This window comes from Coffea arabica, chromosome 9c (assembly GCF_036785885.1).
Source record: "Coffea arabica cultivar ET-39 chromosome 9c, Coffea Arabica ET-39 HiFi, whole genome shotgun sequence".
NCBI classification, from domain to species: domain Eukaryota; kingdom Viridiplantae; phylum Streptophyta; class Magnoliopsida; order Gentianales; family Rubiaceae; genus Coffea; species Coffea arabica.
In genome coordinates, this window is record NC_092326.1 from 40,880,356 (window position 1) to 40,901,282 (window position 20,927).

Below are 20,927 nucleotides of genomic sequence, written 5' to 3' on the forward strand. Positions count from 1 at the left end.
GTCACGGATTTAATAGTCACAAAATTTTTTATGACTTGTATAAGAAAGTCACATTATCAATTGTGACTTGTAAGAATACCTTTATGACTTGTATTTTGAATGTAATAAAAAGTCAAAAAAACTAGGATTTCTTTGTGACATGCAAATAATAGTCACAAAAGATCTTTTGTCTATTGGGACCCACTAGTTAAATTAGACCCCAGTAGCCTTGTGACTAGCGGACTTGCGAGTCACAAAAACATCTTCTTTTTTCTTTTTTCTCTTTTCTTTCTATTTTTATTTCTTTTCTTTTTTTTTTGGAAGGCCAAAACTTAAAAGAAATCCATTCACAAGCCTCTTTAGTTGATGCCCATCAAGAAATAAGAAAAAGACATAAATTCATTTATAGCAAATTAACTAGCTACTCCTTCGAGTATTAATGAATGAAACCTTCCATTAGTTAACATACTAATCGAGTCTCGCAGTACACACTAATATTCATCAAAATTACAATACCACAAATACAAATAGGTAGCACCAACTCAACTTCATAGAGAATGGCTCGAGTGATAAGAAAACGTTCTAAGAGCCAAGAAATGATATCCTAACCTGCAAAATGAAACACATTTAGAAAAGGAATTACATCCCGAACATGAACTTTCCATAACAAAAACCAATGATCCCTAAAGTGAGTAATCAGTTTGACCATAGCACCAAGATGATCTTCAATTTACAACATGGTCAATCAGTTTAAGCTTACGATCTTAGTGCTACTAGTATTTTTCAGACTCCATTTATGTGTATCAAAGGAAAATAGGACGTTGATAAATAGACAATCAAATTTAAAAGTGGTTACTTGTTTAATGTTATTTTACCAGTCTTCTGTACATCAACGAATTGAAATACCCACAAGCCAGTAACACTTTAGATTCTTTCAAACAAAGCAAATAAGTAAAGGTGAACTCTCAAGTAATTAGCATTATTGGATTCCATATTCAAGCTTAGTGGTTCTAAGTGATACATGGTCAAAAGTCATGCAAGAAAATTCGTATATAGATAAAGAAATATGAACATAAAAATTTCCTAAAATTGAGTTATCTGTCGACTAGGAAAAGTACTAAAAATCCAATCTAGAACCATGGGTAAGGCATAGACATCCAAATACGTCATCCAGAAACTAATGGTTTTCTGCAAATAATCCAAATTGTGCGTTGAAATCTGCTCTTATCTCTGAGAAAATAATTTGAGATGCATAAAGTCAGCCTAAGAAACGGAGACTAGAAGAAAGTATTCAAAGCAGAGACTATTGCTAAAACTGTCCATGATAGCAAGTAAACAGTTATTTATATACTTTATACCCAGTAAGCTGTCAAATATATGGTCAGACTGAGATGCATAAACATACCAAGCAGTTGATTATATGCTGATACCTCCAAAGCAAACTGATGTTGTGCTACATCCGTCTTGGTGAATGCATTACTAGTACTGCATACTGTGAAGTGGATTCTGTTATCGGCCTTCAACAATCGTTACAGTGACATTGTTAATAGAATCAACCCTTTGCGAAGAAGAATCACTTTCTGAAGATCCTAATCTTCTTGTATAAGCCGGTAATTTGGGAAGAGGGAGATTTGAAATTTCACTGTTAAGCATGGATAGAACAGCAGAGATATCTGGCCTATCTTTTGCAAATTCTTGCACGCACAATAGCCCTGCATGGACGTATCTCAAGACCTCTTTTTCGATACCCGGGACAAACATAGCTGCATCTATCAGTTTAACTGCTTCTTTTTCATTCCACAATTTCCAGGCCTGAGGAAGCAAAATGAAACTGTGAATTTAATTTGCTTTATGCAAGAATGAGATAAGGAACTTTGCCCTTATGATACTCTTCATAGTCGAAGATATTATCTTACATATCCAAGTAGACTCAGCTCATTCTCGTGATAATAGAAGTTACTATTTCTCCTTCCTGTCACAATCTCTAATAGCAGCACCCCAAAGCTGTAGACATCTGACTTTTCTGAAAACATGCCTTCCATTGCATATTCCGGGGCAATGTAGCCACTTACGTTCATCACCATATATATAGGCAAAAAGAGTAAAAAAGTAGTTTGAGTTATGAGGACTACAAGGGGAAGAAAAACAGTTTAGATTTATTATGAACTGATTGAATTAAACAAGAGAGCGAACTGTACTCACTATGTACCCACAACCCTCCTTGTATTGGCTTGATCTTCATTGCCTCCAAAAATTCTTGCCAAGCCAAAATCTGATATCTTGGGTCTCAGTTCTTCATCTAAGAGAATATTGCTTGCCTTTAGATCTCTGTGAATGATTTTTAATCTTGAATCTCTGTGAAGGTAAAGGAGGCCTCTGCCAATCCCATCAACGATGGTGACGCGTTTTTTCCAATCGAGTACACTTGGCTTATCAGAATCTGATAGAGCAATAATGACGTAGATCAAAATGACTCAGTATAAGGTATTACGGAAAATTTGCTGTGCCGTATAGTGCTGCTAGTCGAAAAACCTGGTTTTTTGGAACTGAAGAAAAAAAAAAAAAAAAAGTGCTGCGATGTTCATCAACAAACCAAATAGATGGAAGTCCAGGCTTTTGTTTGCCATGTATTCATAGACTAGCATTTTCTCTTCTCTTTCAGCACAGCAGCCAAGGAGTCTAACAAGGTTCCGGTGCTGGAGTTTAGAAATGACCACAACTTCATTCATAAACTCCTCAATGCCTTGGCCAGAAGTGTTGGAAAGCCTTTTCACTGCAATTTCCTGGCCATCTAACAGCTTTCCCTGCAGATGCAATGATAATTAAGTTCCAATCCTAGCAAACAACTCATTTAGTTCTTGAAGCAGCGTGGAATACCATGAGGAGCTTACATTACCTTGTAGACTTGACCAAAACCACCTTTGCCCAGCTCATTGCATTGTTCAAAGTTATCTGTTGCTTTAGCTAGTGTTTCATAAGCATACAGAGGTAGCTCTTCTAACTTGGCTCGGTCCCCAGTTTTGCTGACCATGTTTTCCACATTATACGCAGGTTCAAACAAAGACACCTGATCATCTTGGTCTTTACCTGTTTATGAGCAGGTGGTAGGTGAATGCATGAATATAAATCACAACACACGAGAAATTAATTAAGCACGGGTTGAGCATATTAAAGTAAGTAATCTCACCTTTGTGCTTAGTCCACCATTTCCAACAAAAATAAAGAGAGACGGCAATAAATAAAGATGCTGCAACCACTATGACTGCAGTGACTGCTTTCGTATCCTTCTTTTTATCTGTATTTCAAGTGTTGAAAGCATAATCTCAGAATTTTCATACAAGGAATTATGTAATATGCCCTCATTTTGGTCATTTTGATACCTTTCTGGTAGAAACACAACCAAATTTCATCATAACTTCAAATAGATCCAAAAAAATGTGAAAATTATCAGTTTTGGACTTTCGGATTGATTGCAAATTAAAAAAAAAAAAAAACTGGGCACAAATCCTTAGACAAGTATAAGCAATTGATAAGTGAAACACCTAACTATAACAAGAGTATGGAAGATATATCTTACCAAGTTCAGAATAAGGTACGCGTACATACAAGTCTGCCCCATCATAGGAGAAGTGCTGCACATCGATTAGGTTGCCACTCCAGTGCATACATCCTATCCCTTTGTAATATGCATAAGCTGTGCAAGAGCAATTTTTCAAGCAAGAACCACCACACGCTTCTTCTGAGAATACTACCAGCACAAGGAAATCTGGAACTTTCATGTTTGGGAGTCTCACAAATCCATCTTCTTTGGCATCTGTACTGGAAGATTGATTTCTCTCACATTTCAACAATTCCTTTCTTATGCATCCACCACTCCAATTTCCTCTGTTCCATTCCTCTTCATCTCTTGGCTTAAAACCTCGCAAACACGTACACATTGGTGACTGTAGACGATTGCAGCTTCCAAAAGGTCCACATTTGCCATAAATATCACATTGGCTTTCTAGACTTGACCACGTTACATTCCAATCTCCTTTACCAAATGAGACCTTTGCCTGTAAAAGCCCTGAGGAATTCAATGCGTAGTAGAACAGATCCGGATTATTTACAGAGTTGTAGGTAAAATAAGTAGATCCTGAATTGTCCTCCGCCCGATCTAATCGACTCTGATAAGCGGAACTCATGCCAGGTATTCCGATGAACGTATTACCATTCCATGGACCACTGCGCCAGCGAGGTACATTACTCTCCCAAACAAAGAACTGCTGCGGTCGGAAAAGGTTAAAGCCTGCAGAGAAATCTCCAATGGAAGGATCAGAAGGGCTTCTCCAGGAAGTTAGCTGGAGCTTCTCTTTTGCACCCGCACTTAATCTCATCGTTGGCACCAAAGAATCAGTAGGAATCTGGAAACTCTGCCACATCGTACTTCCATCTGAGTTGTCTGTCAAGACTAAGTTCCCAGTATCCCAAAGTTTAGCACTTGAGCTTGCCACAGACTTTGAAACATTAGAAGACCATATGGTCTCCCTCTCCCCATTCAAGATTACAAGGTTACCATCTCCTGCAATTGTCAGAATTCCGGTAGAATCCTTAACAGGTTTGTCCCTGTTAGCCACCCATATAACAGTTGTTCCAGGAATATTGTACATGATTCCAACATAGCGATTAGTAGTGTTTGCAGGACTAAAAAAGCCCAACTTGAAGGTTTGCCCGGAGGATACTATAGTTTCATTGTCTTGGACAGGCCTACCGATAGTAATGGTGTCTATGGCAGTACAAACTGTTAAACAGCAAGCAAGTACCAGAACAAAAGATTCCCTCATTGAGACTGGAGATTCATTGTTTCTTTTTCTTGTCAGTGCTGCCATCAGAGTTAGGCCAGAGGAAGGTACAGCAGTCCTGGAGGAATTGTGTTAATGTTGGATATGTCAAATTCATTAACTCCCTGAAAGGGGTAAGAAAGTAGGAGAAATAGGGAGTCCAAAATTGTGGCTGCCTGTATCTCTGCGATGAGCCTTGAATTAAATGGCTAATCCAATTATTTTTTTCTTTCAACTTCTTGGACCTCGTGTTATTAGACCTCGTGTTTTTTTCCTGCCTTTGACGTTTCTGTCCTGGTCCACCTGGATGGCTACGTGACTAGTACTTGAGTTACTGGTGGTCTGTTGACCTTAAGGTCTGCTAGATCAGTAACTTGTGATATCAATTGTCCTTGCTTAGCACATCAAGAATGACTAAACACAGTTTGAATATTTTATTTTATTTTTTTGCATCATTTATCAGCTTGCTCAATATGATCTCCCTTGGAACGACTATTTAAAAAAAAAAAGTTATAGAAAAATCAGGAAAAAAATATTGAAAACATGGCTCAAACAATTTGCACGCACTCCCACTGAATTCTAGCTCAAATAATAAATAAATACGAAGATCAGATGTTCCTTCTAGTATTTTATTCTCTTCTCATTCTTTTTCTTTATTTGGTTGCTGCCCTGCTGGCTACCACTATATCTTTTCCTTGCTTTGCTTTTGATCTACCGAAGATTAATCCACACGGCTCGTATATCATCAAACTTTAACCACTGAAACTATTCTATTACAATTGTAAGCTTATTATAGTGCTAAATCACAGGAAGGGCATACTTTTATGGGCAAATTCCACTTTACCCCCCCTCCGATTTAGTTTTTTTTTTTTTTTTACATGACCCTCTATAGTTTCAAAAGCTATACATAACTCCTTCATGGTTTTGATTAAAGTGTCAAAGTGATGGAAATTATCATTCGTAACGGAGTCACCTAAAATGTCAAAAATACCCTTATGTATAATTGAAATTTATTTATTGACCAAGGGGGGTTATGTGTATATTTTGAAAACTATAAATGGGTTATATGGTAAAATATAAAAATCATACGGGGGTCAGTGTGTTATGTATTTATAAGGGTAATTTCGATATTTTTAGAAGTTCCGTTACGAATGATCATTGTCGTCACTTTGACATTTTAATCCAAATCATGAAGGGGTAATGTGTAGTTTTTGAAACCATAGGGGTTATATAAAAAAGCACTAAACCACAGCGGGTTAAAATGTAATTTGCCCTACTTTTATTACCACTGACAAGACAAGCTCAACATGCCATTCTATTATTAAAGTTGCTGCCCAACATGCTGCGTCATTAAAATTAATTAAGCAAATCAAAGTGCTTTTAGTTCTTTCAAAGACTGGTTCACCTTGTCTTGGCAGTTATCATGCACTGGATGCATGTGCTGTCTTTGAAATAAGCAAATTTTCTCACCCAAAATAAGCTCTTGAATTGACACATTGAAGTTTCAGCCAAAACAAAAAAAAAAAAAAAAAGAAATTTTTGGTCCCGAATATTTGCGATTTGAAGTAGATTTAGGGCCATTGACAGGTTTTCTCAATTACTAACGGAATTAATCATGTGCAATCACGTGTTCCTTAAATCAATTTTTTTTTCTGAAAAAAAGCAATGCAATAGCTAATTTTGAACAACAAAAATAACTCATATGATGACATATAAGTAACTGATGAACCAAGAAATAGGAAAAATTTTGTTAAACTATATGCAAAAAATTGATTGTTAAACTTTGAAGATTATCACGATACTCAGAAAAAAAAAAAGAAGATTATCACGAAGTTAAGTGTTCGTGGATCGAGGAATCTGATGGATATTTTATATATTTTTCTTTTTGATTTTTATCAACTTTTGATTTGTATACCCCTTAAAAAATTAGTATGATAACACTTAGTAGCACTGTAATAGGGTCAAACACATACTAGAGCTCAATATATGAATTTTCTAAACAAAAAAAAAAAGAATTAAATATTAGAGCTTTCTAACAAAAAAAAAATGTAACTATTAGAGCTTAATATATATCCGATTATCATTTGCAAATCTCAGCTCCTGATCCACACTCCCTCATTTGGCTTACCTGAAAAATATGAGAAAGGAAAAATTCAAAAAGAGAATTATTGATGCATGAGAGGACTCTTAGAACACGTTCCTCAGTGTTGATGCCTTAGGCGTTATTGTTGATGAGGAAAGACTGTTTACTCAGTGTTCTTAGAACATGTTTTGTATAGCTTTTCTCGAGCCGTTGCTCGTATATGTACTCTTTCTCATTAAAGCAATGAAAATATCCTATCGTTTCGAGAAAAAAAAAAAAAAAGAGAGGACTCTTAGAATCCTTCCTACTATTGTCAGGTTTAGTGTTGGTTCGAATCTTGAATCTAATAATTGGAGGTAGGAACTAGGAAGGTTTGGAGGGGTAAATTTAAATTTAAAAAAAAAAAAAAAAAAAGGCGGGATAAAATGTGGGGAGAGAGAGAGCGTTGAAGGAGTAGTACACAACAGAATTTGTGTCGCTTGAGTCCTACGGACCTACTCATGGACTTGTATTGGATGAGACAAAGAACATGATAAATGAAACTTCCCTTGGAGATTTTTTGGTTTGGTTTAGCTTTGAAAGTCAATAATGTCATTAATGACAGCCGAAAATCTTTGATTTTATGCATGAGGGATCCAATCCAAGATGAAAGGTGTTGTAGAACATTTTATTATTATTATCTCCTCTCAAAAAGCAGTACGAGGCTCGTACCAACTAGATTTCTTTTGTGCCTTACTTGTGCTATCATGTTGAAGCAGTAAATGTTTCCTCCGGGGGGGGGGGGGGGGGGGGGGGGGGGGGGGGAAGATACCATGCTTACATTCGCATTGGTCTTCCTGACAACAAACATCTCCTGTGGCTTCATGCCTTTTCTGGAGATGATGATCTTAAGTATCACTACTTGAATTGAAAGCGGGGGAAGGTTTTCACTGGACGTTTAGAATGAGAAGTTTTTCTTTGGTCATTTTTGGTTTTCCAGTTTTTGATGGCCATAGATCAAGCGACCATTGTGGTGGCACTGGCACTGGCACTGGCACTGGTGTATGTAAAATCAGATGGTTTCTATCTATTGCAAAAACCATCAACCCTGCTCCCAGTGATTGGGTGGGATACTACAAAGAATGTTGTATGATACAGAGATATTGGATTATAATCTTGTCATTAATGTTCCTCCAATCCATACATCTTTCAATTCCAATTTCTTGGAAGATACCGTGGTTGTCAGGGGACGTTTACTCTCATCAAAATTAATGCACCTGTTCGCCTTTCAAGAACGATAATAATTCAAAAATTTAAGCTGTCCTGTGGGGCTTGAATTGATTTTTCATTCAATAATGCAGATCATCTCAATCTTTATCTTTAGAGAACGAATTGCACTGAACAACAGAATAAATATCTTTTCCCTGTGCTCCTTTAATGCAAATAAAGGATTTGATAGTGTTTCATTTCGACTGGTTTTTTGTCTTTTTTGCTTTGGTAAGTAGGTAGGTGAATTCTGTCCAAGCCGACGATGTTTCAGCATGGGCCTTGGTGGGATAAGTGTCGTCTTCAATTCATGCTGCAAATGACACCGCCCCAACTCTTGAGGATGAGGATTCGTCTTGCAAAAGGTTTTTTTTTTTTTTTTTTGTTTTTTTTCTACTCTATGCCCAAATTTAACAGAGGGGGGGTGGTTTGAAAAGGTAAGATTGAAGGATCTTTAATTGGTTTTGTTGGGTAGTATTGAGCCCTCTTACCCCAAAAGCTAACTCAAGCGAGGAGATTTTTTTTTTTTTTTTTTTTTGACAATTATAGACTAACACACCACAATTTCCATCATTAATGTAAGATAAATTCACAATTTTCTCGTCACAAGGCTGGCTCTGATCATTAACGTGATTATTGTATGATGAAGAGCCTTTCTCTCGCACTTACAGAGTAGCACCAAACTCTATCAACGACCGATATGGCACAAATCCCACAATCTCTCCCTTCACATATCAAGTCCTACGTGATTGATGAGTCTTTCCCTTACACTTATATATATGTTTGGATCAGCTGTTTTTGGAGGTGTTTTTGAAAAATTTTACTGTAGCAGAGTTTTTATAATATATTTTAAAATATTTTTAAAAAAATATTTTGAAATGTTTAAGAGTAGCAGAGTTTTTAAAATATATTTTAAAATATTTTTTAAACATAAAAAAATTTAGATTACTTTTTATAGTACCTTTTAGAATATTTTTTATAAATTTTTATAATATTTGAAGAACTAATTTTTGAAAAATAGAAGGATCCAAACTTATAATATGAGTTATTTTAGCGGGCCTCTAATACTGGAGTAAGGTGTCGTTGGGCCTTCACGCCGCATTGGATGGAATAATCTCTACCTGACACATTAGGTCCTAGATTGGATATATTTATCATACTGGGTAGAGTTCCTATTGTAACCAAAATCTGTTACAAGCTCAATGGTGGGGCTGAAATAAACCCAGTAAGTTGAAGCCATTTTGCTGTAACATACTGAAGTCTCGTTACTTAGTTACCAAGCCACAATCTTTAATTTTTCCTTTCGACTGTTGTGAACAATACATGTGGGCCTCAGCATGGAATCAAAATGGTGGATGACGCATCACCTAGTAATGGAGCTTAGGAGGCCATCCCTGCTGCGTCCATGAAAAAAAAAAATTTTTTGTTTCAACAAATATTAAATTATTTGACAACAAATTTCTCGAGATTCTCTAAATGCTAACTTTTAACTATAATTGTCTTTTTTATTTCACATACATCGCAAGAAACGAAGGGTGCTACAATAACTTATATATATATTTCTCAAATAATTTTTATCCACCAACAACCGCAAATAACACACACACACACTACCTAAGGAAAACCCACGGTCCAACCCAAAAAGCATGCTGACTTTCAGACTACACTGAGGACCTTAAGTAGTACACACACACACACCACTCACAATCGATGTGGAATAATTTTTACCCAACATACTACATAATTGACATCTTTATCATCTGCTAATTATTTCTTGAATAATTTTTAATAACTGCTAATTAGCAGAACTAGAACATTAATCTCCCTTCCATGCCTGTTACAGCATTCCTCCTTTCCTATATTCTCATCTGCTGCTAAAACCCATCATGCTTCTGTAAATGATAGAATCCTCAAACGATGAAACAAATTGAAATATAAGACCCCTCCTAAGTCACCATATGAAACAAGAGGTTACAAGTTTATCTCATTTTCGACCCATACAATAAAGATTTCATGTAACAGTTGTAGGGGACTAGGACAATTCCGGGTATTGACTGCCCTCTGGAAAAGGGTAGTCATTTTCTGATATTTGGTCAACTAACAAGTTTGATCTGCCATATCTTCATAAGCAATGTCAAAGAGGAGAAAAAGGAAATTAAACAATGTGCTGATTCTGCTAATTCATGACATGTTGCTCTTGACTCCCCCAGTAACACATGTTCCATATCAAGAAGATTTCTAGCTCCAAAACAACCAATAATCAATCTTCAAAGGGCCACCGCTGAAACACTTCCGCCTGACCATCTCCCATGATGATACATTCCCCCTTCTCTGCTACCCCAGGAACACACACTTGCACTTTTATGGTACCTCTATCGAGTCAGTGTCTAGCCTAAGTCATTGAAGGGACGACCTTCTGGAAAAGCATATATCACCAATCCACTTGCCCTTTGTTAGTATCTAGTCAGAAACTTGTGCTGTTTCTCGTGGACTTTAACCATTGAGATATATCAGATGAGTATCTGAAGAACGGGACCCTAAAGAATAAAGAATTCTGAATACAAAAAATGGTGTCCTAACAAAAAAAAAAAAAAAAAATTTAAAAAAAATAAAAAATAGAGAGAGAGAGAGAGAGAGATCCTCTTGGTAATCCACTGGAATTTATTCAACAGACATCCTAAAGGGTTCTGGCAAACTTCTCCGAGTCAACAGATTCTAGAGTGAGAACTGCAATAATCTCTAAGCATCTGGTAACCTGCAATCTATCTTATTTGTGCTGATAAACTGATGTCTCAGTACCATCATCCTGTTTACCCGAAAATGTATGAATCAATATCCTAAAGAGTTAATGAAGCCAAGTTGTGGACATACATATGCGCATCTCATACTTCAGATCCTCCTCCACAGCATGGCTCTCCAGAAGGCAGGACACTTTAACAGTAATCATAGCTCTGAAAGTTCAGTTGTTTATTTGGTCTGTTAACGTGCAACTTTGTATTGTATCTCCAAGATTAAGAAAATAAAGCACTTCCATAAAGGATCCATTCACATGAAGCTTTTAAAGATTTCCCTTGCTCAAAAACTAAACAAAAGGACAAACAAATGAATGAAAATAAAGTAAATCATGTTCAGAAGAGGAGGAACTACTGAAGAATCTTTTCAATAAATGATAAGAACAGTAAGAGCAAAATGGATTACAGGCTTGCATCCTTTTAGGGAGTGGCATAAAATTCTCAAAATGCCTGCGATCTGAATTATACCCAAGAACAGCTTGACCAGATTTTAGACTCATCTAGGGCTGCAAAATCCCCTTCATCAATCCACCAATAAAATGTATAAACACTACATACAACAGTGAAAGGGAAAACTAAAGATTAATCTGAATGATTTATAAGTCAATCACAGAAAAGATACTGAAGGTGGCAAGCAAAGCAAGACACCACTTGGATTCAGAACCAAAAGGCAGCACCAGGCCATGCATCTTAATGTAGTATACATAAATACAGCAATTAGAACAAATTTTACATTTTTAGACAACAACCAGAAGAACTAATCTGGTTACCTCCTCCTTCAGTAGCCTAATCCAGTAAACATGTTGCTGAAGCAGCAGCACTCTGTGTAGGCCCTCAACTATATAGAAAAGGATAAGGGGAGCAAGAAAAAGAATAGGTTCAGATATAGAAAGTACATATGAAAATTCCTGTTCAAAGCAAGTGACAATGTACAATAACAAATGTTATCTAGCAATAAACACAGAAATCAGGATACAGGCATGAGAAAAGAAAAGTTCATTATCTATTTTAACATTATGAGATCCACTATTAAACTATAACTCATTTAATTTCTGCAGCAAACTCATAACACTTTCTTCATCATAACAATCTGAAAGGGTCACAAGCGTATGAATTGGTTGACCCTAAAGGGTCCTTTCTAGACAGCTAAGTTCGGGATGCTAGAAATATCCAGAACATACATAACTTGTTTGACTCTGAATAGAAACATCATTCCAAGCACAAATATGGTTAAAAGAGAGAACCCTGAATCTTATCTGTCATCAATTCTTAAAGAAAAAGGAATCCACCTTCAAATTGCACTAGAGTTCCATTGAATGCAATAAAGCAGAAAAATAATCTCAATTCTAAAAGAAGATTAACTATCTAAGTACCTGTAAGTCCCCTCAGCTAAGCAAGTAACATCAGGTTGCATCTTCTGATCCTTGCAACATAAGAAGGGGCAAAGTGCTAGAAGTGGTTGATGAAGAGTAGCTAAGCTGGTAACCGACGACCATTGACCCAAAAATATTGATCCTTCCTGCACTACTACAAGCAGCTTCTGCATCAGCACCCCTTTTAAAAATTACTCTGGCACGATGAGAATCACGATCAACTTCAGTCTCATATTCTTTCAGCGCCCCAAACCTTCTGAACATGTTATTCAAATTTATCTCTGATGGGAGACGATCTCCTTCGGAAAAGGTTAATATAAGTTCAGCTGGTGATACTTCAAACTTTTTCCGATCAGCATCCTCTGGTTGTTCATCTGCTGACATTTCATAATTTCCAGTAGAATATCTCTTTCTAGACTGTGACCTCCGGCCAGATTTATGGACTCTAGTAGGCTCAGAAACCACAAGCTGATAATCCGTCTCACCGTTCTCATTATTCTGTAGTAATTGCTCCTCAGAGTAATTTTGAACAATTCTGTCAGTCCAATAAGAATCATTGACATCATCAAATTCAAATTCTTCAGTATATCCTCCAGTTGTATGATTAGCCTTTCTCTTTCTACTACCCCCAGGTCTCCCAACAGATGTGTGCTTCCTAACAATTGAATTTCTAAAGCCTGAGAAGAAAATAATAATGTTACTCAAAAAACTGTACCCTTTCTTTGGATCACGACCTGCCAACTGAAGTTGGGCTAGCATCTCCTCCAAAGAAGAAATTTCTGATGGAACAACTGTAAGTCCTTGTTGGGATTCCTCGTTTGCTAGCAGAGAAGCATCAGTTCCAGTTTGATCATTATGGCCTTTCAAAATTGGAGCAGACCCAGTCAGTTGGCTGGCTACTCTACGAATACAATCACCAACTTTAAACGATGGCTTAGGACTTGAAGATGTCGTAGAAACTTTTGCAGCATAAAAAGTTATTCTCCTATCTAATCCATCATTCAGAGAATCGACTGCTTTCCTTTTCTTCCCGGATTTACTCAGAGCTTTACCATCTGAATAATCTTCACTATCCGGAGAATATTCCCGGTCACTCATCAACTCTGACAAACTTCTCTCCTTCCGAGTATGCACGCTATCTTTCAAATTCTGTTTTCTCTTATGAGAAGATGGTAGTTGCTCCTCGTCATTGGAAACAGGGACTGATTCATCAACTGCATCATTCAATGCCAAAGTCGTTGCATCCCTTTCAAATGTTGCATCCCTTCCCTCAAAGACAGGTGGTTCACGATATCCCTTGAAATGACAAAAAGCAGTGAGCTGAGCTTGAGCAAGCACCAGTTCTAGTCTATCAACTGAACAGAATGGTGACTCTGCAAGTGATCTCATATACTGCAAAAGTTTATCAGGTTCAAAAGAGTCTGCTCCAGTAGTTTTGTCGACACCCTTTCTTCTGCTTGATTCCTCTCGGATCCCAGTGTTTTCAACGATCTGATATTCAATCTTTTCAAATGCATCTCTTTGTATACAAGAGCAGGCTAGACCTAGCTCAACACGTCTTTTAACCTCATCCAAAGCACAGCTGACAGCATTTTGAAATGCTTCTGAGTTACTTTGCTTCTCTATCTGAGAGAAATGTGGCCGGAAGGGCTTTAGTAGAGATGCATCATTCCAAGCAAAAGTTCGGTCTCCAAAATATGCTACAAGAAAACAGTCCTTTTTGTAATATTTGACTGCCTTCTCCGAAGCATAAGCAGGATCAGATATTTGTCCAGGCCACCAAGGATGGCTTCTGACTTTTCCCCAGACTAAATCTGTTATGGAGAATTCATTTTCATTCTGTGGTGGCGAAAAATATCCAGCTTGATGTATACTCAGCAAGCTTGGAAGCTTTTCTGTTTTCTCTTCCATTCTTTCTGTTGGGTCCGCCTCAGAAGCATTTTCTGGACTTGATAAATCTTGCTCTTTATGGTCAACCTGTCCATCATGCTGGTAATGTTCTCCAACTCCTATATCTTTCTGGTCCTCTAAAGACTTAGTATCTGGAATATCAACCTGCATCAGAGCATTAGGAATATCAATCTGCATTACATCATTACCATTGGTCTCGCAGCATTCACTTTTGCTTTCAACCAACTGAGACACTGTACCAGATTCTGCTGTTCTATTGGTTCGATCCCCATTTGGCTGAAAAGTTTCATGACTGCCAATATCAACCTCGCCATGGAGACATTCAGAAACACCTGCGCCTTCAGATCGATCAGAATCTTGAGCATTAGAGAGAGAAGCATAAGCTCCTTGATTTAATGTATCTTTAGTCTGATCAACCTGCACCTCATGTGAGAGTGTTTCACTTATTTGAGCAACTACCTCTGTTTTATCACCTTGAATGGACGTCGTAACCTCAGCATTTGAGTCTATTCTTTGAAAAGTAGCATTAGATACTTCCACTTTAGCACCTTCTTTAGTATCACTGCTTAAAAAACTGCCTTTACCCTTGCTTACACCCTCTTTCTCAATGTTTTCATCTAATTCTGTTAAAAGAGGCCTCCTGTCTATAGCATCACATACAGGAACCTCCACAGCCACTTGAGACTCAACAGAGGCTTCCATGGGAACAGCATTACCATTTTGTTCACTACATGAGACTGAACTTGACTCCAAGGCAACTTCCTTTTCATCCCCATCAATGACATCCAATGTGTTTAACTGCTCATTCTTTTGCACAGGTTCATTCCCACCTGAAACTTCACTGAAGTTTGCACCTTTTTTTTTATTTATTACTTCAGCACATTCTGTGGCCACCTGTCCATGCTCTTTGGAGATTTCCGAGTCTGATTTCACAACTTCATCATCTCCTCTGAAATCTAAATTAGGCTTGATATCCTTCAAATGAGAGTTGTCTCCAAGGCTGGTGGCCTTTGCAGCACTGTCTGCAGGGTCAGGCGTCATTACTGGTTTCTCAGAATGTTCTTCAGTATTTCGTACAGGACATAAACTTGCATCAGGAGCATCCATGAGAAGTGCTTCATCTTTGAAATCCAGTACCTCGTCAATGTCCATTCCAATCCATTCTCCTCTTTCAACAACCAAAGACTGCTCAACTGATGGCTCTGGTGCAGCGTGAGCATCCCCATGACTTCCACGTACTTTTTCCTCCTTCAAAGCATCTTGTGTGTGGCTTATGCTCTCACTTTTTTCATCAGAAAGTGGAGCTTCAGGCTCAACACCAGAGTCCTGAAAATTCCCACCAGCAGGAATTTCTCCCTCTTCAACATTTTCGGTTTTTCTAATAGAACACTCAGGTTCCATTCCTGCAACAGCCTCACTCTTTGATCCTGCACCAACCTTTGTGCCTCTGAAAGTATCCTCTCCAACAGTATTTAAGCTGTCCGTTAAGGAGACACTGCTAACGACTGATGCAACTCCACCATCAACATTTTCATTAGGCAGCTCAGAAAAAGGCAGTGTCTCTGCTCCCATATTACCTTGACTTGCAATGTTGTCAGCAACCTTGTCATCCTCTATTGCCTGACCCTCTCCAGAAGAATGAAGAATTTGATCATTTGCAATAGTCTGTGTACCTGCAGTGCCAGGAACTAAGCTTTCTTCTGCAGTAGCCACCCCCAAATGCCTGCCAAGAACATCTTCTGCTGGATCATTATTAAATTCAGCGCTTGCATGACTCGAAGTATCTTTATCACAAGCCTCTGAAATTGTCATCTCAACCGCAGAAATCTGATCTTTCCCCAGAGTCTGTAAACTGCTCCTAGTTACACCACCATCCAGAACTTCATCACTGCGACCCGTATCCCCTTCTTCATTCGTTTTAGAAGCTTCCTTCTGACCTACTTTGTCTTGCTCGCGATCTGCTTCTGTACATGAAGATGCAACAACAGTATCGATTCCAGGATTCCAGACCTCATCATCCAAAACACCAGTGTCTTGTGCTATATCCCCCGTTGCTTTATCACCTCCATCAACCAATTCTGCTTCCTCTACCACCTTCCCCTCAACCAACACACCCTCTCCCTCATCTGTAGCACTCGCCTCTACCCTCTGTGCAACATCCACATTTGTTTGCTCACCAGATAAACCTGGAGTCACCTCAACTTCCTCCTCACCAACAACCTCCCCAGATGTGTCATCCAACATCTGCGGAAAATCCTGAAACCCTTCAACCACGGTATGAGTCCTATCATCCCACAGTTGGCCACCCAAATCCCCAACTTCTCTTGACCCAATATCACCCCCTACCACAACTTCATTTGCAAAAGACTCCATAACTCTTCCCAAACCATCACCATGACCGCTCACACCATCAACAAGGACATCAGAACCCACAACCTCTATCATTATCTCCTCTCCATCTCCCCCGTTATAAGATTGCTCATCTACCTGTCCCTCACAAGCCATATTTCCCATCAGGGTTCCATCACGACTAGGCATGGTAACAGTCACAGTAGAAAAGTCTGCAACACTAGCTACTGAACCCACATCATCATGCTCATCCATAGAAGACAGAAACAAAATCTGAGAAAAGATTTCAACTTTATCATGAAAAGTGCCAAACTTTACACAATAACTGAAACTTTAACATAAACCCTATTTACAAAACCACTCGAATCTAACCACAAAATGCATAAAAAACAGAAAAGAAAAGGAAAATTGCAAGAATCTCAAAATACATGTCAAAAGAAGTAATCCCATATTCTCTGAATCAAATAAAGGTAATAAAGATGGTTACCTTGTTTTTGGGTCGTCTTCTGAAGGGTGAAAGCTGAGATTTTTTGAGGGTTTTTTTTTTGGGAAGAGAGAGAAAACTTGAAGGTACAATCCGATGTATCGAGGAGGAGAGTCTAAAAGTGTCAAAATAATAGTTACACTTCCCCGTTAAGAGGTCAGCAGAGGTAAAAGTAAAAGCCGAAAACAGGTGCTCTCTTGTCCTGTATGGTTAAAATTTTAGGAAAGAAAATATGAGATGAGCCTTGGCTATTCAGGTATTAGAAACTTCCCCCACTGACAAAATGACAAGTAGCTGTATGGACCGTGAATTTGGGTACACCCAAAGGGTATTGCGGTGGGACCTTCAGAAATTCTCTCCACCGATACTGAGGTGTTAACTTGCCATTTTCTACTCTGCTTCTTTTCCAACACAGGCATGCATCAGATTCTTGTCTCCCAAATTTTACTGCCCTGTGGTTTCTGGTGGGGTGAATATGACCTCATGTTTGTACTCTCACTTTTCATGGCTTCGTTTAAGACATCAAATACTCACTCTAAATGGGCATGAGGATCCGCCCGAGTTAAAAAGGTTCATGAATATTCATTTTTCCATCCAGCTCGTGAATAACTTTAGAATTTGTTCTCCTAGCGCAGATTATTGGGAAAAATTATCGGGCGTCTTTAGGATAGCAGATTATTGGGAAAAAAATAGCTAATTGGAGCAGGAGATACGAGAGATTTAATGATTCTTTAGAACACTACTATTGTGTCACCTTGTTGTTCGTGTCCTTGTATATATTTGGACTTCATTTTAATTACACGATTGACTAACCAAGTGTTCTATGTGTCAAAAAAAAAAAAAAAAGGTTTTATCCTCTCATTCTTTCTCACATCTTTTCTATTCCAAATTGAGCTATTTTTATAGTCACTGTACCTAGGGCTGCAAACGAACCGAGTCGAGTCGAGTTTTGAGCTAATCGAGCCGAGTCTCGACTAAAATTTACCAAACTTGAGCTCGACGAGCCAGCAATTTTCGAGATTCGAGTCGAGTTCGAGTTCGAGCTCGAAAAAAAATAAAAAATAATTATTTTATTTTTTAAAAGATAAATAAAATAATATTTTTTTCTTAATAAATAATAAAATAGTAAGGATATATAAGTAATTTTACTATGAAAATAAAAAAATAAAAAAATATATAATATACATAATTTTATTATTAAATAAAAATAAAAATAAAAAATATATATATATATATATATACTCAATCTCGCGAGCCGGCTCGCGAGCTAACGAGTTTAATATTCTGAACTCGAGTTCGAACTCGAGTTCGACTCGAGCCGGCTCGAGCTCGATTAATATCGAGCTTGACTCGAGCCGCTCGTGAGCGGCTCGATTCGTTTACAGCCCTAATTGTACCGACTTCAGTGGTTGTTGTATGTATCAAAATTCATATATGGATAAAGGTTGAAATATCGTTATTCTGATTTGAAAGAACAGTGGATTATGTATTTAAGCGTGAACAAATATATAAACTACCAAAGGATGTTTGAGCTTTTGGGCTATGTTCCGAAGCACTTAATTAATATGTGAATTAGCATCATCATCTTCGTAGTAGTAGTAGTTCATGCAGACCATAAAATATGCAGAGGACTTCACTTTTGATGTTACCATGATAAATTGGCACTATCATCTCAATTTAAGTTGAGAAGTAGAGTAACGGCGTACACCTCTTTATACTTTATGATCTGCATTAAATGAATCCCAATGGAGGCTTAAAATCAACTCTAGAAAGGCTCGCAGATTTTTAATTTTTGTAAACACAATGGTGAACTATTACACCAACATTGCAACTGTTGCATACCTAGATTCTCAATACACCAAAAAAAAAAAAAAAAAATTTTTTTTTGCCGCTCAAATATTTAATTTTTGGTGGAGGAATTTGATCTATAACTGTATGAAAGATTTCTGTCACTCTTAGAAATCTCTGATATGTTTTGAAACTTTAAATGGGACTTTTCAAGGTGTAACACCATCTGTTTGATTGATGTAAACTTAATCACAACTAAACTACTTCTGCCATAAGTGTAATGAACTTATTGATCTACTTGTGGTTTAATACAATTTTTTAAAAAAATTTTGACACTCTTAATCACAAGATGTCGATCTCATAGTGTTGGTCGAATTTTGTTCATAAATAATTGGCACGGTGTGTTTAATGAATTGTACTTTGCAATATACAATTCGTATTTTTTTTTTTTTTTTTTTGTGATAACGATTTCAAAATTAGTATTGCCCAATTTATAAAATGCATGTCCATTGGGTTGGAATTCTGTCAACAATTCATGAGCTAGAATAGCCCTAAGCATATAACTCCCAAAAAAAAAAAAAAAAAAGGTTCTAACCATTTATTCGATCTGCCTGAAACAAAACCTTCCGATTGAGATTATTTTCTGCAAGATAACTACAGAAAGCCATGTAGGACCGGTCTTCGTTTAATGCTTGGGACCAACACTTCTGGCGAAGGATAGCCCATCAAACTATTGGCCCAAGTCCATAGCCTAATCTTGACCCCTCGACATTGCTTTCGCTGTCGTTCATCCTCATCCTTCTACTTATCCGGAAAGTGAAAGCCCATGGGTAAGGCCCTAGAAAGTGTTGGGCTAGACATGAATGAATACATTGGCTCCTTGAATGGCGGAACAATCAGAAGCAATTCTACCATTGCTAGGGGCCCTTCATTGTCAAATGCATGAAGAATTTTAGCTAGCAGAACAGTGTCTGGATCCTCATCCTAAATATTTCCGTTGAGTTTTGTCCTCTGAGAAGATTTGAATCATTCATTTGAGAGCCTGTATGGGATGTGGTCTCCATTCATCACCAGGGCTGAATTGCTATTTTCTGAAATTTTTGTAGAAAAATGTACCATAACAATTTTAATGGATATGAGATAAAAAGGTAACTAGAAAAATGTAATAATTTTTGAAAGAAAAATGGCAATCCAAACAATAGCCTCAGACAATAGAATATATGATGGCCATCACATACATTAGAACATTTTTTTGGGCTCCGGAATTATATTTGGACTGGATGTTAACTTGACAAAAATATTCAGTCTGGATGAAAAGAAACTGTGAAATGTGAATATTGTTAGAGGTAGTGAAGTATGATCTTCTTACCCTGAAGAATCAAGAATTTTGGCTGCTGCTGTTTCCATTACTATTCATTTATCTTTTCTACAATTCAATTTTTAAAGCACTGATTCAGTAACATTTTCTATACAAAAACTCAGAGTACTGCTTAATTAGCTCTGGCTTGTATGGCTGTCCTGATATTCTGATTTACAATAATACAGAGGAAATAAAAAAGAAAAAAGAAAAATGGCCCATAGATTCAATTGTGTTAGGCACATGGTTTCTAGAGATCTTCAAGTTTTGAAGCCCGAGCAAGTGACTCTATTCTAGTTCTAGTACAACAAATATATTCTTTCTAATGATCAGCTGTGCATGCTGGCACCTAATAAAGTTTATGCTTTTTTTAAAATCTATGCAAAATCTGTTTAAACCATCTATCTCAATACATTATTGTTTTCCCCTGAAATGTATGTTTGGGTGGCAGGTACCTAGAGGACACTGGTTAAGAACATTTATTTTTGAACACTTGTTCATATAGATAGATTCTAGTGTTAATTTTTCTACAAAAAATGAAACTAATTTAAGAAAGTATTTATAGGTAGTGGAGAGCAATAAATTTGAAGGTATGCATTGACATGGTAAATTAAGTGTAATTCAGGTGCTTCAACGAATGTCCATATATAGTCTTTATTTTTTTTGCATCGGAAAGTGTCTAAATACATAGGTGGAAAAAATATAACTATATGTATTTACATGATAAGTTAGATGTAAACTAGGTG

The 20,927-nt window shown here is 37.3% G+C and overlaps 2 protein-coding genes across 3 annotated transcripts; both read right to left on the bottom strand.

The window, feature by feature from the left end:
* Positions 1-413: 413 nt before the first annotated feature.
* LOC113708874 (G-type lectin S-receptor-like serine/threonine-protein kinase At1g11300) lies at positions 414-4,961 on the bottom strand. 2 transcript variants are annotated; one of them, XM_072064786.1, is made up of 8 exons: positions 3,557-4,961; positions 3,167-3,274; positions 2,876-3,066; positions 2,573-2,783; positions 2,182-2,419; positions 1,896-2,046; positions 1,410-1,791; positions 414-588 (listed from the first exon to the last, which is right to left on the bottom strand). In XM_072064786.1, exons 1-7 carry the CDS (start codon positions 4,845-4,847, stop codon positions 1,489-1,491), a joined length of 2,493 nt encoding a protein of 830 aa, XP_071920887.1. In that variant the 5' UTR covers positions 4,848-4,961; the 3' UTR covers positions 414-588; positions 1,410-1,488. The 2 variants fall into 2 exon arrangements, with proteins under 2 accessions (XP_071920887.1, XP_071920886.1); XM_072064785.1 differs by having other exon boundaries at positions 1,385-1,791.
* A 6,521-nt stretch (positions 4,962-11,482) lies between these two features.
* Positions 11,483-17,289, bottom strand: LOC113708002 (uncharacterized). Its single transcript, XM_027230426.2, has 3 exons — positions 17,040-17,289; positions 12,293-16,825; positions 11,483-11,757 (listed from the first exon to the last, which is right to left on the bottom strand). The coding sequence occupies exon 2, from the start codon at positions 16,805-16,807 to the stop codon at positions 12,323-12,325; it is 4,485 nt and encodes a 1,494-aa protein (XP_027086227.2). The 5' UTR covers positions 16,808-16,825; positions 17,040-17,289; the 3' UTR covers positions 11,483-11,757; positions 12,293-12,322.
* Positions 17,290-20,927: the final 3,638 nt, after the last annotated feature.